The sequence below is a fragment of the Mangifera indica genome, chromosome 18, assembly GCF_011075055.1.
Source record: "Mangifera indica cultivar Alphonso chromosome 18, CATAS_Mindica_2.1, whole genome shotgun sequence".
In the NCBI taxonomy this organism is placed as follows: domain Eukaryota; kingdom Viridiplantae; phylum Streptophyta; class Magnoliopsida; order Sapindales; family Anacardiaceae; genus Mangifera; species Mangifera indica.
This window is the reverse complement of record NC_058154.1, coordinates 8,714,714-8,730,558: the sequence shown is the minus strand read 5'-3', so window position 1 is coordinate 8,730,558 and position 15,845 is coordinate 8,714,714. Positions and strand designations below refer to the sequence as shown.

Genomic DNA, 15,845 nt, shown 5'->3' with positions numbered 1-15,845 from the left:
ATTGATGCCATTATTTTCCCCCAAAAAACAAATAAAAGAATACTATTGTTGTTTGTGATTTTGCATTGTTATATTCAATAAAACTATATGCATACATAAATAACATAAACTTGTGCAGAAACGATAACATGTCATTATATAATTAGATGATATCAATAAAACTTTATGCAAAAGTTTATACTAATTATTTGTATACGTGATACTACTCTTTTATAATATATCAAAGCCAAATATCTGCACAAGAACAACTTTATTTATACCAACTAACTATTACTTGTTACAATTGATCATTTTCATACTAAAGTTTCTTCAAAATCAAGGGAGCACCGTATTCAGGTTTAACAGTGATAATTTCAACAGGAGCATGAACATAGGACGGAGATAACTCGAATGAGAAGTTCTGTAGAAGTAATGCTAAAGCCATTTTTGCCTCCATTAAAGCAAAGTTCTGTCCAATGCATATTCTAGGACCCCATGCAAATGGAATAAATGAAACTTGATGCTTCATCGCCTTTGAAATTCCTTCGGAAAACCTCTCTGGTTTGAACTCCATTGCATCGTCACCCCAAAATTCCTTATCCTGATGAACCAGGATAATCGGCAACGACATCTCCAATCCAGCAGGCAGCCACAGGTTGCCCAGTTTGGTTTCTTTGTAAACACCTCGAGCAAGAACAACTACTGGTGGATATAGCCTAAGAACCTCATAAAATATCATTGAAACCTGAGCAATATTGAAAAAAAAAAACAATATAGTAAAGTCCAATGTATTATATATAAAACAAAATATTGAAATAACTTTTGTAGAATCTTTTGAGGTATCTTTGGTGGTATATTTTGGGCCCTGTTTTTCACTTACTGTTGTATAGAAAGCATAGGTCGATACCCTTTCTTGATTTTTATCATTATAAAACTTTGATAGGCCTTCAAGAGAGGGTTATTGTTTTCTTTTGTTGCTATGATTTGATTGTAAACTAGAGGCATATCCCAAGGTACAATCGGAGTGTATTTTCCTTTTTGGTCTTTGGGCTTCCTTTTTGTATAGCGTTTTGCTATATTTGCCATTTAGGTAGAGATGAGCATAGGTTGTTCTCCGATATCTCTAGTTTAAAGACTCCAGCATTGTTTTTCTGTTAATGCATACTTAAAAACCAAAAAAAAATGCTCTTTTGTGATACGTACAATTTTTAGGTGATTCAAGCCATCATTGTTAGGCCTGTCATCTCCAAACACTTGGAAGACCTCTTGTCTTGCTCGAGCTTGCCAGTCTTGATGAATACTCAATAAAACCAGAGTCCAAACTAGCAAGACTGAGGTGGTCTCTTGCCCGGCAAAGTAAAATAGCTTGCACTCTTCAATCACATCATTGATGGAGATTCCAGTAGTTTTGTTGTGTCCATGCTCTTCAATCTCTCTGAAATTGGATTCCATAAGTATGCCTAATAAATCATCTTTTGCAGCTTCACCTGCTTTCATTGCCTTGTCTCTCTTCTCTATGATACCAAGGAGTGAAGCTCGAATTTCCATGTCAATTTCCTTCATTCTTCTGTTCCTCTTAGTAGGCAAAAATCTACAAATACATAAGCACCACCGATCAAGTGAAAAACTAGATTCCAATGAAAAATCTATAAATCATGGTTATCACTTTTTGAGAAAGAAATTAGAGTAATACTACATGTATAAACAAATTGTACAAACTTATTCATACAATTTGTTATAGTAACATTTTATTAGATAATTTTAAAATAAGAGAAAATATAAATAATCACATCATAGTATATAACTACCTCCATCCTGGAATGTAAACGGAGCGCGCAACTTGTATTATGAGATCCGCAAGTTCTGTCTGGAGTTGAAATATTTTTTTACCTTGTTCATAATTGCTTCCAAAAGCAGTTCTTGAAATCACATCGCCTGTCAAATTTACCAGATACGGCCACACATCCACTTCACAGAAGCCCTCCACAGACACCAAATTCTTCCAAATGTTAATCATCTCATTACAACTTTCATAAAATGCAGGTAACATAAGCTGTAACACATACACAAACAACAAAATTATAAGCATCATTTGGAAAATATATATAAATTTTCCTTTTTCCTGTCAAGTAATCGACCTTCAGCTTCTCTTGATGGAATGCTGGATTGATAATCCTTCTATGTTTAGCCCATTTCTCACCCTCATAGTTTGCAAGTCCACCTGCCAACAACCGAACAAGAGGATTTGACCGGGCTTTCTGGAAATCACTTATCCTTGTAAATATCTCTTTAATTTGATCAGGATTCATGATGTTCACCCTGGGTGTTGGCCCTATCCACACAAAAGAATTCTTACCTGCATTTTTTTTGGCACAAGATACATAGATCATCTTCATTGTTCAAAAAAGATTTTGTATGTAATGGGTATTTGGTTTTTTTTTAATGACTCAAGAACACTACCCGGCTCTAAGAGTATAGTAATTGAACTCACAATTAGTATACTAGGTAATTATAAGTTTTAGACCAAGCTGGTGTCAATGCAATTCGAACACAGGCCTCTGCATAGAGAATTTTGCAATTAAAAATATGCATAATTTGATTTAAACCATAAAACAAAATCATACTGCTTAAAATTTAAGATTTGGTTTGATTTGTAAAATGGTTTGATTTATTCAGTTTGGATTGCAGTTTGAGCGGTTTGCAAACCAAACCAATTTGTAATATATAACTATGTTTGACAAAATTTTCTAATAAGCAATTAAATATACAACCAACTTTTTTCATGTTTATTTTATTATTTTCTTTAAATGTATATTGTTTATATTTCATATTTATTTTATATGTGTATATTATATTTTAGAAAACTATAATTCAGTTAATTTTATTAAATAATATATATACATTTATTTATAAATAAGTGAATGAATGATTTTAAAAGGTTAAATCACAATAGTCAAATCGTGTATCGTATCATGCATCAAAAACTTAATTTTTTATATAGTGTATTATATCATATAATACGTCTTCTAAAAATTAAAATAATAAAACACTAATAAAATATTATAATTAACATATCATTATTTTGGAAAATATCGCACACTCTTAACATTTAAAAATTTTTCATATAAACTTATACTGCATTATCATTTTCTCTAAAAAAGTGTATCAATCCGTATTGGTAATATATATCGTATCGTAGAATACGTATTATATCATATAATATATTTATTATATCACATTAATTTGATATATCTTATTATATGTATTATTTTTCACCTATTCATATCATATCATAGGATACTGGTAACTATGGTTTAAACCATAATCTAAACTGGAAACCATATATTTTCAATTTTGTTTGGTTTAGTTTGAAAAAATCTTAAATTACATCAAACCGGACTGTACATACCCCTATATGCAACTTTACCACTTTTGTTAACCCTTAAGGGCAAGTAATTGGTATTCCGCTAAAGAAGGAAATACAAAAAAATAATAATAATAAATGGGATAAATAACATATAAATAAAATCAGAAAAGAGAATACGGAGATGGGCATACCATAATCTTTTACCACTTTATGGAGGAAGGGAATAAGGCGTGGTGTAAAGTCATCAGAGAGACTCATGGGTCTGGATTTTGCTTCTTTTATCATCACTGAGTTCTCTTTCAAGTCTCCATACAGAAGCCTGTAAGGTCTGCCAGTGAAACCTTGCTGTCTCAGGCATCTCTCCAGCCTCTTTGGCCTCAACCAAACCCAGTTTAAAACTCTCCATGCCAAAGTTACGACTGTAACCAAAACAATGGAGACTGCAATGGATAACAAATATTCCATTTCTCAAAGAAAGAGACTCCTTGAAGCTCAATGTGTTTATGAAGAGTAGTGAAACAAAGCCATGTTAATTTATAGCAGAAAACGAGTGAAGAGAAGCTGGTCTACGTGTTTATTAGGATCAAGGAAGAAAATCATTTTTGGAAGTGAAAGCAAGGTAGATGTGAAGGAGGAAAAGATAGAGACGTCTGTGGTCTCTCAATACTGATGGTGACCGAAAGATGCCAGATGTGTGTATGGTTTTAGTTAAATTCTCTATTAGTTGGGATATTTAATATTTAAATAATGTTATGTGTATAAATAATATGCATAATTTTATATACAAATAATAACGTATCATTGTGTAATTTGGTAGTTTTAAATTAAAGATAAAACAACACTTAATTATGTAATAAGATATTATTATTTATGTATAAAATTATACATATTATTTATACACATAATTTTATTTTTAATATTTTACATAAATTAATCGAGTTATAAATCCAGTACTTTCAATTATAATATAATTATATAGCAGTGTCATACATACATTTGTTTGTAGATAAATGTGTACACACAAAAATATATAATTATATATTTAAATATAAATTAATTATTGATTCAAAATGGCATAGTTATAAAATTTTATATATATATATATATATATATATATATATATATATATATATATATATATATATATATATAGTTTTATCAATAATCATATTTGTAAGTATGATTGGGGTTATTAAATTATTTGAAGTTTTATAATGATTAGGGAGTCTTGGCTCCATACAAGTCAATAAAGTCAACAACACTATATTAAGAGATATAATTTTACAATAATATCTTACGTATAAATAAATTTATTTATATAAATTAAAATAATAGTGTTTGACTTAATAATTTTGAAATAAATAAATAAATAAATAATTATATCATTCAATAAAAAATTATCATTTTAATTTGTATAACTAAATTAATATAATTTATTTATACACATAATTTTATTCTTATATTTTTAGGTGAGGTCGTGCAAAAATCAATGAAATTAGTAGACACAGCCCTAATATTTTCTAAGTATAAATTATATATTAAAGATAACATTGACCATCTAAAAACATGAAATTGTTGAGTTTTGCTTTGCAAGACTTTTACAAAAAGAAATTGATTCACAACGTTTGAAAATGGAAAGATTTTTAAGAAAAATGTATTGGAGGATCACCTGAATAGTTTATTTTTGAAGATTACCTTATTAGGATAAAGGGTATTTGTGATTTTCAGAAAAGAAAAATTGCAAGGACTTTTTGCTTGAATTATAGAGCATTTCTGTGACAAATATTTGTGATAAACAAGAAATTATATTCACTTGGAAAAAAATGTGTCTTTGAATATCTTTTAAAAAGTGATTCAGATTTGAGAAATGAAGATCATGTGTGATGTCTTGGTGAGTTTCTGAAATGCCAATTCTTCATTGGCATACAACTCAGCTCTGCTTATCAAATCTGAAGCATGGTTGCCCACCGTATCTCTTCACTCCTTTATAGGTAGGAAACAAGATGATAATGCCAAAATGTCATTTCAATCCAGAAAAAGGAAAAAAAAAATAGAGATTCACAATAATGGTAAAAATTTTGCATTTCGATATTGGAATCCTGCTATCTCTAACACAGATTTTTTTTAGGGAAATTATTAAAAATAGGCAAAAGTAAGGGGGTTTAAGTGAAATTGCCCAAAAAATTCAGATTAAAGCAAAAATACCCAACTTTTGTGAAATATCGAAACTGCCCATATATAAACCTAGCAAATTTCCACTGTCCTCACTGCAAAATCACTGTTCAAAACGGGGGAAAATTCGAAATTTTCCCCTGTCCCACTGTCATCGCACTCTTGGCCAGATTTCTGGCAATTTTCGTGGTTTCCGACAACCAAAAATGGCACACCACATTAGAATATCTATCGTCATCTTGTTTGAATCAATTTATTATTCATATTATTGAGATTTGAGTGAGATTTTGCTGTTTAGGGTTTAGGGTTTCGATTTTGAACAATGCTTGAAATGTTTTGATTCTTGGTCGTTTTCGTTGAATTGGTTGAGGGGTTTTGTGTTATAGCCTACGTAGATTTGATTTGTGTTGAAATTGGAGGCCGAAACCACGAATTTTTAGTCGAAAATTTGTTCTAAAGCTATTGGCAGTTGACAGTGGGAACAGTGTTTCCCACTGTGGAACGATTTCTCCCACTGTCGACAGTGGGTTAGGGGGTTAATTAGCCTTTTTCAAAAAATCGAGGAGTTGTGTGACAGTCCTCATTCCACTATAGACTTTTTTGAAATTTGCCACGTGACAGTGGGCTATTGGGTGGAAATTAACTTTTTTAAAACTATAGGGTTTATATGAGACAGACTTTGAACACCCATAACTTTTGATCTAGAAGGAGTTACGGGGCTTATAATATATCAACGCGAAGCTCGTTTCGAGCTCTATAACAAACTGCTTTGCCGGTTGCACTGAATTTGGAGGCCAAAATAAAACTGTTTCAATGTGTATTATGCAGTTTTATTATTTTATCAAATTTAGGATTTTCGGTTTTTATGATTTTGAGTTTGTTTGTGACCGGACTAGACTTTTTTCATATGTAATTTTTAAATTTGATATTTGTAATTATGACATGTTTTTTAAGACACGTTTTACGATATAATTACAAAATGGTGAAATTAGCAAAAACGGAACTAAAATTCCAATTCTAAAAGTTGAAATAACCTAGAATAACAACAATCGAAAAATTCTTCAGAAATCTAGAAAATACGAGTCGATATATCCTAAAACAGTGAAATTCAAAAAAACGGAACTAAAATTCGAATTCTAAAAGTTGAAATACCCTAGAATGGCAACAATCAAAAAATTGTTCAGAAATTTAGAAAATACGAATCGATATATCATAAAACGATTTAACCCCTCTAATTACTATCAAAATGCCCCTCTAATTTTAATAAAATTTCATTTAACCCCTCATAATGAGTGAGAAGGGTTTATATAAATGAGAAGAAGGGTAATTTTGACATTTTAGAAAAAGTCATGGGCATTTTTACTTAAGAATAGTGAATTTGAACATTTTTGCTTGAAAATAATGGCTTTAGGCATTTTTGCTTAGTGGGAGGGTATTTTGGCCATTTTTTATAATTTCCCTTTTTTTTATATAAACAAAAAATAATTCATATTTTAAAATATATTAAATTAACATAATATAATATACATATCCTATAATATATATTTTATAATATAATACATATTATAGATACAAATTAATATATATTTTAAAAAAAATAAAGATATATATAAAAAAATTTAAATTTTTAAAAATATTTATAATTCTCTTTAAAATGACACGTTAATTAAATTTTTTTATTAATTTATTTTTTAAAAGAGATATTTTACGATAAAAGACATTATAAAAAAAATTAAATTTTCGATACACAATTCGACTTCCAAGATGCACACATTCGTATCCATGCCAAATATCTCCTTAAAAACTTTTTTTTTTTGCCAAAGAACGTTATAATGATCTTCTCACGTCACATCTAATAGTTCCAATGTAAGCACTACAAAAATGGAAAGACAAGCAATAATCCCACAACATATAGGCCCAAAAAGCAAAATAGAAGGAAGTGAGAAACATAGGGGAGTTACATAAATAAGTTGGGCCTTGTTGCCTTGTATGTAGTCTTGAGCTTCCTTGTTGGTGGCCTAACTTTCTTGAAAACCAGAGGGAACTTGATTTTGGAGTTGTGGAACTGCTTTGTGCTCTCCCTCTTGCAAAGCTTGGCAGGTATGGTGGCTGTCTTGATGATCTGAATGCAGGGATGCCTCACTCGGTGACGAGACGCCATCTCGGTGTACATTTGTTCTACAGCACCATTAAGGGTTGTGTCTCGATATTCCTTGTACATATTGTGATACCCAGTTCTGCTTTGATATCGCAACCAAATACCGTAGTTCTTAACTTTGGTAGGATTCTTCTCAAAGATCTGCAGTTTAAGTAAAAGAAATTTATAGATACAATATTTTCACAACATTTCACATTCAACAAACAAATTCGTGACATTCACATTTACTACTACACATAGTTCCACAGCTTAATTCTATTATTGACTTCCAATTAACATAGTATCAATTACTGTCATTCATATAATTTTGGGAAGCTGACATAGTATACATAAATCACAACACGACTTGAAGACCAAACAAACATATATACGGATACAGAGGTTATTCAATTCCAATAAACAATGGCCACGAAAAAAGCCATTAGAAATTCTAGAATTGTACAGAACAGAATGGGCATTGATCTCCAGTTGCTAAATATAAAGGAGAAGAAAATGTTTCCAACAATTACCATTTTAGAATATAAAATATTTACCACCAATGATTTCAAATAATATGACAATGCTGCCCATGGATGTTAGTTTTCCTTCCTGAACTTCTTCCAAACACATGATATCTTAATCATTTCTAAAGTATACATATAGTATTACTCTTTCTTTGGATGGCAGAAAGATACACTCAAGTCTTTATGTGCATAAAAACAACAGAACAAATTTGTTACAAAGAAGATTTCAAGTCTTTCGGATACTACAATTCTCTAACAGCATATACGACATGTTTCCACACACACACACACACATATATATAGGTCTTCCAAAAATCATAAAGTAACAATTGTAACAATCACATGTTTGCTAATTGTGAGCCATGTACACTACACACTATCAAAGAATAACAAAAAGATTTAATTACAATATTTATTTACAGATACCTCGTTGATTGCTAACATCTGCCCGTTGCTCTTCTTAACTTTCTTCAGCTTCCTCAAGAAATACCTAGCCAAAACAACAAAAAAAAGCCATATTTCATTATCAGAAAACATTCAATCAGCTACACAATTTCTTGTAAAATAACAGCCGAATATTTGATAATCATGTATCTGATTTTCACAAAAACTAATATCCTATTAGACTGCTAGGACGGACACCATTGTCCACCTCATGATGCATAACTGTAAACGAAAGACATAACTTTAGGCATCACAACAACAAAATTAAAATATGTAGAGACGAGGTCAATCATTATAACCGATTCTAAAACTCAATCACACGACAATTAACAGCACAATTATCTATCATAAGATTAACAAGATAACCCAACACAGCATTCTACATATTATGTACATGTGTGGCAAACAAACACGGCACATACAGATTCATAATACAAATGATAGATAATTTGTAAATTGAAGTATAAAAAATAAAGGAAAGGAAGAAACTTTATATCACAGACCAAAACTTAGATTTGGCACGAACTTCATTGGTGGCCCAGAGCTTCATTCTGTAGATCTTGGGATGTTCATCACTTTCGGTGGGTAAAGCTCGTCCCACCACCTGGTACTGATGAAACTTCAATTCCAAAAAAAAAAAAAAAAGAAAACCCACATGAGAACATCGAATCTTCAACAATCCATACAAGGAACATATAGAAAAAATATATATATATACACACCCTGAAAGCAACCATTTTGATTCTACAGATGAAATGAGAAAGGTATCTGGCTCACTACAGGAAAAGGCAGAAGAGGGTGCTTATATGCGGCGTTTTGTGTGACCGAGTGGTGACAAAACCCTAGGCCATGTTTGATTTGTTGTAAAATTTGGGCTGTGTTTCTTCGGCCTTTAGCCTGGTAATATATTGGTCCAATTTAAACCTAGAGAAATGAAAATTGAATCAATAACCATATTTATTAAAATGCCAAAGGACAAATCCTCACCCAAGATTTATTGCAAACCCAATCTAGTACCGTTAAATATTAAAAATTTATTTTTACTTGTAGGGTGTTAAAATTAACAAAAACTTTTAATATTTTATGGGTGAAATTTAGATTTTTAATATTTAGTAGGTACCAATTGGATTTGCAATAAAGCTTGGTGGGAATATGCTTTTGGCCTTATTAAAATTGTATAAAGTTATAACAAGTATTAATTTTGGTTTTGTGATAGGGTAATTTGAAAAAAGAATTAAAATAAGATTTAATTATATTATAATATATCATTATTAATACTTAAATTAGTACTTATTAATTATATTATAATATATCATTATTAATACTTAAATTAGTACTTATTATAATTATAATATCAATTATTAAAATTTAAATACAGATGATAATATGTCATTATATAATTAATTAATTTTAAGTTAAAGATAATATTAAAAAAATAAATAAATCTTGATATAAGGACAAAATCATAATAAAATAAATAAATATAATTAGCCAAATGACTATGTTCCACCCAATGTTTGATGAAGTGACAAATTCACACTCATTAAGCTTAAAAAACCTAATTTTCCTAGTATTTATCAAAGTCAATTGTTAATTTTCACAGTCAAGGGTTATTTATGTCTTTCCATTTCAAATATTATAATAGATGAATAATATGAGATATTAATGTTATTTTTTAAAAACTATCTAAAGGTAAATGATTAGAAAAAAATTCTACCTTATTTAGGAAATTATCATACTATATAATTAAAAATATAATATTATCACTATAGTTTGTAATATTATATGATATCAAAGTCCCTTATTTATTGTTTATTTTGAGGGCGTAATCATCAAATTTGAAACTATTGAGGGGCACATTGAAAATTTAAAAACACTCCTAATAATTTTAAAAATTTTAATGTATCCTCAAATAATTTTTTATCTATGTTTACATCAAAAATTTCTTATTATTTTTAATTAAAATTAATATAAATTATGGTATAAAATTATTTAAAAAAACTTTTGGAAATACAATATTATTTAACTTAAAATTTTTTTTTCCAGTAATTTTATTAAAAAAATTAACAAAATTTATTAAAAATTTTAAGAGATGAATGAAAAATTAATTTATTTAAAGTTAACCGGAGGAAATGTGTCATTAATCAAGAATTAGTCATTTGACGGAATTGGAATCCCCAGAATATAAACCATACTCTTTAGATATTCTAGTCGATATAAGAGTGACAAAATGTATAGCATAAAAATAATTTTTTTCACAAGAATTGTGGAAACAACTTGATCAATATATCATGAATATAGTCACAGGTGGAGTACAGAATGTGATTAAAGAATATGTCCAAAACATACCCATACTCTTAAATAAGTAAAGTTTGTTCCAAGTGAAATCTTACTATTAGATTTCTTAGAACTTGACTTTATTTTTGGAAATTCATTTTTACGACGACAAGGAGAAGTGAAGTCATTTATCCAAAATAATGATGATATTATTCTTTTATGCTATTCCTATCTTAGCAAGGTTGAGATTTCGATAAACCCTTAAAATTATAAATATTAACATCATCTAAAAATAAAAATTGTAATTAATTTGTGCTTCAACATAACAAATCTCTATGCAACTGATTAATCATTTTTCCCATAATCTGCATAACATTATATATATAATAATAGTCTTCCAGTTTCACAACCTGTTCTTTGACACTAACAATAACTTTATTAATAAACAAGATATTAAAACCGCTTTCTTCTCATAAATAAATAAGATCATTACTAACAAATTGCATCGCACAAGGCATTACCATTAACTCACAAATTCACACCATGTTCGAAACCCAGATCGATCAAATTCAGAAGTTCACTCGCCGCTATATATCAGTATGCAACCTATACAACTACCAGGCACAAGCTCCCTTTGATACACCAAGAATAATTGCAATGGTGGCAAGAACAGCCTGCTCATACAACCATCACCAGATCAAAGAAAAAAATGAGAATCTCACAAATGAAAGTTAAACAAAACATCATGTTTACATTTCCAGTATGGGCAAGACAATTTGATTGATAGAATACAAATGATAGGTTAAATTGTGAACTAAGCCAAACATCAACATTTGTCGTTACAATACAAGAAAATATTGAAAGAGCATTAAAAAAAGCCTTATAATCAGAATCTATTGTTAACACTCACGGTAGGGCTAAGACCAATTGAAACGACATAAAAAATATTTGATCACATGACATTGGCATATTGCAAAGAAAAATGATAAAGATAAAAAGCTGGTGATGAACCGTCCTTCAAATATATCATTAACATGCTTGCAGCAATTTATGAACAGAAATTTTTAATCTAAGCAGTGCGCATCACAAACATCACCAAACAAAAAGCTGGCATAACTGAGGAACTTGGTAAGAATTTGGGTAGCATACTCCTCCACCAGACTAGTAGAAAATGATGAAAAAAGCAGCTAATAAATCTATCATGAAAGTCTTGGTAACCATAGTATAACTAGTTTGATATGAATAGATTAATAAAATGAAAGCAAACTTGGTAGTGAACAATATGCTTCACTCACCCCCTCTCCTCCACCCCATGTTTTATCTCTCCGTTATCTGCCTCCAGCCTCCCTCCCCAATCTCCAATTGTATAAAACAATTAAAATTACACAGGAAGAAGAAATTATGGTCAACAAAATGTAAATGTAGGAGAAACCTACATATAATGGAAACAAAACTCTAGCAGTTCAGTATTCTGACAATCACTTCTCGTAAGTATATGATCAAGCATTTAGCAAATAGCAAACTCAAGACCACCTCGGGCCACCCACTGGAATTTCCACCCAAATAAATTCCACAATTTCTTCTCACAATTAATGAGCTCGCCAGCATAATGATGAAATCTCCACATGCCCAATGTAAAATATGAGGTTAGCCATTCCATTAGAGTAAGTTAAATTGGTGAGAAAATGATTCACTGAAGATTAAAAATGGTGTTAACAAGCCACAACTCAATATGAAATTTATTGTTGTCTCAAATAATATTTCATTTCTTCTCAAATCATTTTTTTCCACTTTAAGAAAAAGAAATACAGCCTGCAATTTGGGTTCCACAAAGAAGGAATTGATCAATGCTAGAAATTAGAATCAATGAGCCGGAACATAACAAAATTTTCAAAAGCAAATAATTAAAAGGAAACATTTAGCCCAACATAACCCTTGGAATCAAAATGAAACTACAGGAAAGGATTACTCACAGCAATGGTACAACCAATATATCCAGGTTTTTCTCGGGGATCTATTCTTGCGCACAGTAGAACAAATAACCCAACATACCAGGGGATGGCAGCAAGGAAGAAACCAATAATAAACCTTCAAAAAAATAAACAAATAAAAGAGCAGGCAATTCTTTCATTATGCACATCAATGAATGAAAAAAAAACAATCATTAAAAGTTTAAAATCATAACTGAAGGTCTTAGGCTAAGAAGAATACAATAATTACATATCATTAAATATGGAAGTTAAAACCCTTAGTTCTGTTTAAGCTCATTTTACAGATTAGTTAATAAAAAAGCAAGCATAGTCTACGAAGAAAATGCAATTTCTTTTACTGTGGTGTCAAATACAATTCTTTTATAAGGGTATAGATAGAAGTGATAACCTACGGCAAGCTTATATTATACCCACTCAATTTTCAGCTCTCCAAATTACAATCCAAAATAAAGGGAAGAAAAACAGTTGTAACTTACAGGAACCATCCAACACCAATACCACAGCAAGGAAGGCGACGTTCTCTCACTGGTCTTCCTTCAGCAACAGCATAACCTATAACAACATCATAGCATAATTCATTAATATTAACAATAACTTCCCCACTTGAATTTTAGAAGAACAAAAAGAAGTGTCTAAATGATCAACCGTATACTTCATTAAGATGAAAAAATCAAAAACACAGGTAAAATTTTCAGTAACAATCTTGTTAAAAGTTCAATTTGGCATCAATCTTGATGAATATGGAACTGGCTGAGTAGCAATATTACTCAGTCAATTACAATACAAAAATTCAAATATTTACCAATCAAGCTTAACACTAAGAAAACATTAAGCAACTTTTTCCCCATTTCCCTGACTAGTTTTTGACTTGAACATCACAGCAACTACACAGCTGCCCCATCACAACAATTTTTCTTTTTTTTGTAATTAAGCTGCCTTCTCAACTGTTGGTGATAAAGCTGATCCAATTTTAAGCTTCAAGAACAACCGGATCAAGTGAACACTTTACCCCAAACAGAAAACAACCCAAAAGACGCATGGTCAAATTTATCTTTTTTTCCTAAATGCAGTATCCAGAGGCAACAAACGAACATGGATTCACAGACACAATTATTGTCCTACTTAACTTTAATACTCTTCACAAACAGCAAGATAAAAATTTAAACTTTATCTCAATGCAAGTTAAAGTTATCTAAAGTTGCAAAGTAAAAATTAGCAAGTAGATCGATTAAAATTGAATTGAATTATGTACCTTGAACAGTTGGGTAGCCCTGAAGATAGTAAGGTGCAGAAGGCTCGGCGGCGCCCGGCGGAGGAACGGGCTGAGGGAAGCCAACTGCCGGCGGACGAGGAGGCGGGTAATTAGCTACACCTTGAAACGTACCATATTGTGGTGGCAGTGGAGGAGGTTGCTCCTGGTGATGATGATCAACAACAGCTGCTCTATTTTTCTCTTCTTCACTCATGCTTTGTGTTGATGATGGGATGTCTCCAAGCTTTGAATTTTTTTTTTAATTAAATTTATTATTAATGTATTTTGGAAATCAAGGTACGTTCATTAATAATGGTGGGCTGGTAAAGTGGAAATCTGGCTTTGCCTTGATATCATTCACCCAACGGAAAAATGACGAACAAATGCATGTCCCACCCAAGATTTGACATAAGAACCCTTTTTCACCCTAAGTTTACATTAATAATTTTTTAACTCAATTTAAAAAACTATGTAAAAATAAAATAATAATATTAAAATATACTTATTTTAAAATTAAAAAATAATAATTTTCTATTTTACATATGATAATTTAACTCTTAAAATAAACTATTAAATTTTATTTAATTTGTTATAATGTAATTATCATTTTTTGATACTATTTGAGAGCAAATAATATTTTAAAAAATTTTAAAAGACCTCTAAGCATTTTAAATTTTCAATTACCCCTAAAACTTTTTAAAGACTCCTAATCTTTTGAAAAATTATATTTACCTCTTAATATATTATTATACGATAAAAACATTTTATCTATGATAAGAGAGAAAAAAATGGATGAGAGTGAAAATTAAAAAAAAAAAAGATAAGTGGCTTATTATTAATTTAAATATATAAAAGATTATATCTAAATTAAATTTATTTAGATATTTAGATATTTAATAATATTGAAAAATAAAATAGTATAAATAAAATGATAATTTTGTTTTTGAATACTATTTTTTTATTAATAAAATTTAATTTTGGTTTGAAAATCGCTATGTATGTTTGATTTTTAGGTAATTAAATATTAATTCTGTCTATTAAAGCTAGAAAAGTATTTTAAACTTACACCTTGGAAGGGAAAATGCAATTCACTCATAAATGAAACAACATTTTTAGTATATATATTAGAGTTTTTGGACAATATATATAAGTTCATCTTTCATCTCATCTCCCATGCAAATCTTTGGACAAGTCAAAATATTCGATCGGATTAATTCATAGGATATTAATTAAAATTGGCAAAACTTTTTTTGTCTAAACCTTTTTAGGCAAACGTGTAATGGTTTTACCTTTATAAGCAAATTTAGTGTTAATTTCAAAAATACTCTCTCGACTAATGGCATTACTCTCAGTTATTTACGTCACGTTCAGTCGCGTAATTTTTTTACAAAATTTGATAATTTCTAATTCGAACACTCACTAAATTATGTTTTAAGGATTAAAGACATACTTGAAAATTGATAAATTTTTGTTTAAGGTTTTAAATACAGGTAGTAACGAAAAAATAGTATAGGTGAAGAGAATGGTGAGTGCGAACCGACACTACATAAGGTGCGTATAGAGTGTGTAAAAGGTGTGTAGGGTGCATATAGAGCGTAAAAGGTGCATAGGGTGCGTAGAGTGCGTAAAGGGTGTATAAGATGCATAGAGGGTGCATAGGATGCATAGAGGGTGCATAGGGTGTGTAAATGATACATGGAGT

General features: G+C 30.0%; 2 protein-coding genes across 4 annotated transcripts; both read right to left on the bottom strand.

The window, feature by feature from the left end:
* Positions 1-233: 233 nt before the first annotated feature.
* LOC123202442 (cytochrome P450 CYP72A219-like) lies at positions 234-3,885 on the bottom strand. The gene is made up of 5 exons (XM_044618390.1): positions 3,538-3,885; positions 2,118-2,335; positions 1,788-2,032; positions 1,183-1,570; positions 234-724 (listed from the first exon to the last, which is right to left on the bottom strand). Exons 1-5 carry the CDS (start codon positions 3,809-3,811, stop codon positions 299-301), a joined length of 1,551 nt encoding a protein of 516 aa, XP_044474325.1. The 5' UTR covers positions 3,812-3,885; the 3' UTR covers positions 234-298.
* Positions 3,886-7,297: 3,412 nt separating this feature from the next.
* Positions 7,298-14,469, bottom strand: LOC123202138 (60S ribosomal protein L18a-like). 3 transcript variants are annotated; one of them, XM_044617903.1, is made up of 6 exons: positions 14,144-14,446; positions 13,368-13,443; positions 12,874-12,988; positions 9,127-9,242; positions 8,606-8,669; positions 7,298-7,817 (listed from the first exon to the last, which is right to left on the bottom strand). In XM_044617903.1, the coding sequence occupies exons 1-6, from the start codon at positions 14,355-14,357 to the stop codon at positions 7,476-7,478; spliced, it is 927 nt and encodes a 308-aa protein (XP_044473838.1). In that variant the 5' UTR covers positions 14,358-14,446; the 3' UTR covers positions 7,298-7,475. The 3 variants fall into 3 exon arrangements, with proteins under 3 accessions (XP_044473838.1, XP_044473836.1, XP_044473837.1); XM_044617901.1 differs by lacking the exons at positions 12,874-12,988; positions 13,368-13,443; positions 14,144-14,446 and adding an exon at positions 9,346-9,505; XM_044617902.1 differs by lacking the exons at positions 7,298-7,817; positions 8,606-8,669; positions 9,127-9,242 and adding an exon at positions 11,253-11,574 and having other exon boundaries at positions 14,144-14,469.
* Between the last annotated feature and the right edge of the window lie 1,376 nt (positions 14,470-15,845).

Excerpts from the sequence above, each read along its gene's own strand:
- LOC123202138 (XM_044617903.1), bottom strand. The coding sequence starts at position 14,357 with ATGAGTGAAGAAGAGAAAAATAGAGCAGCTGTTGTTGATCATCATCAC. Across the intron at positions 12,989-13,367 it reads ATTGGTGTTGGATGGTTCCT|GTTTATTATTGGTTTCTTCC; the intron begins GTAAGTTACAAC and ends ATTTTTTTGAAG. Across the intron at positions 8,670-9,126 it reads CGTGCCAAATCTAAGTTTTG|GTATTTCTTGAGGAAGCTGA; the intron begins GTCTGTGATATA and ends TGTTTTGGCTAG.
- LOC123202442 (XM_044618390.1), bottom strand. The coding sequence starts at position 3,811 with ATGGAATATTTGTTATCCATTGCAGTCTCCATTGTTTTGGTTACAGTC. Across the intron at positions 2,336-3,537 it reads TAAAGTGGTAAAAGATTATG|GTAAGAATTCTTTTGTGTGG; the intron begins GTATGCCCATCT and ends AAAAAAATGCAG. Across the intron at positions 1,571-1,787 it reads GTTTACATTCCAGGATGGAG|ATTTTTGCCTACTAAGAGGA; the intron begins GTAGTTATATAC and ends ATGTATTTGTAG.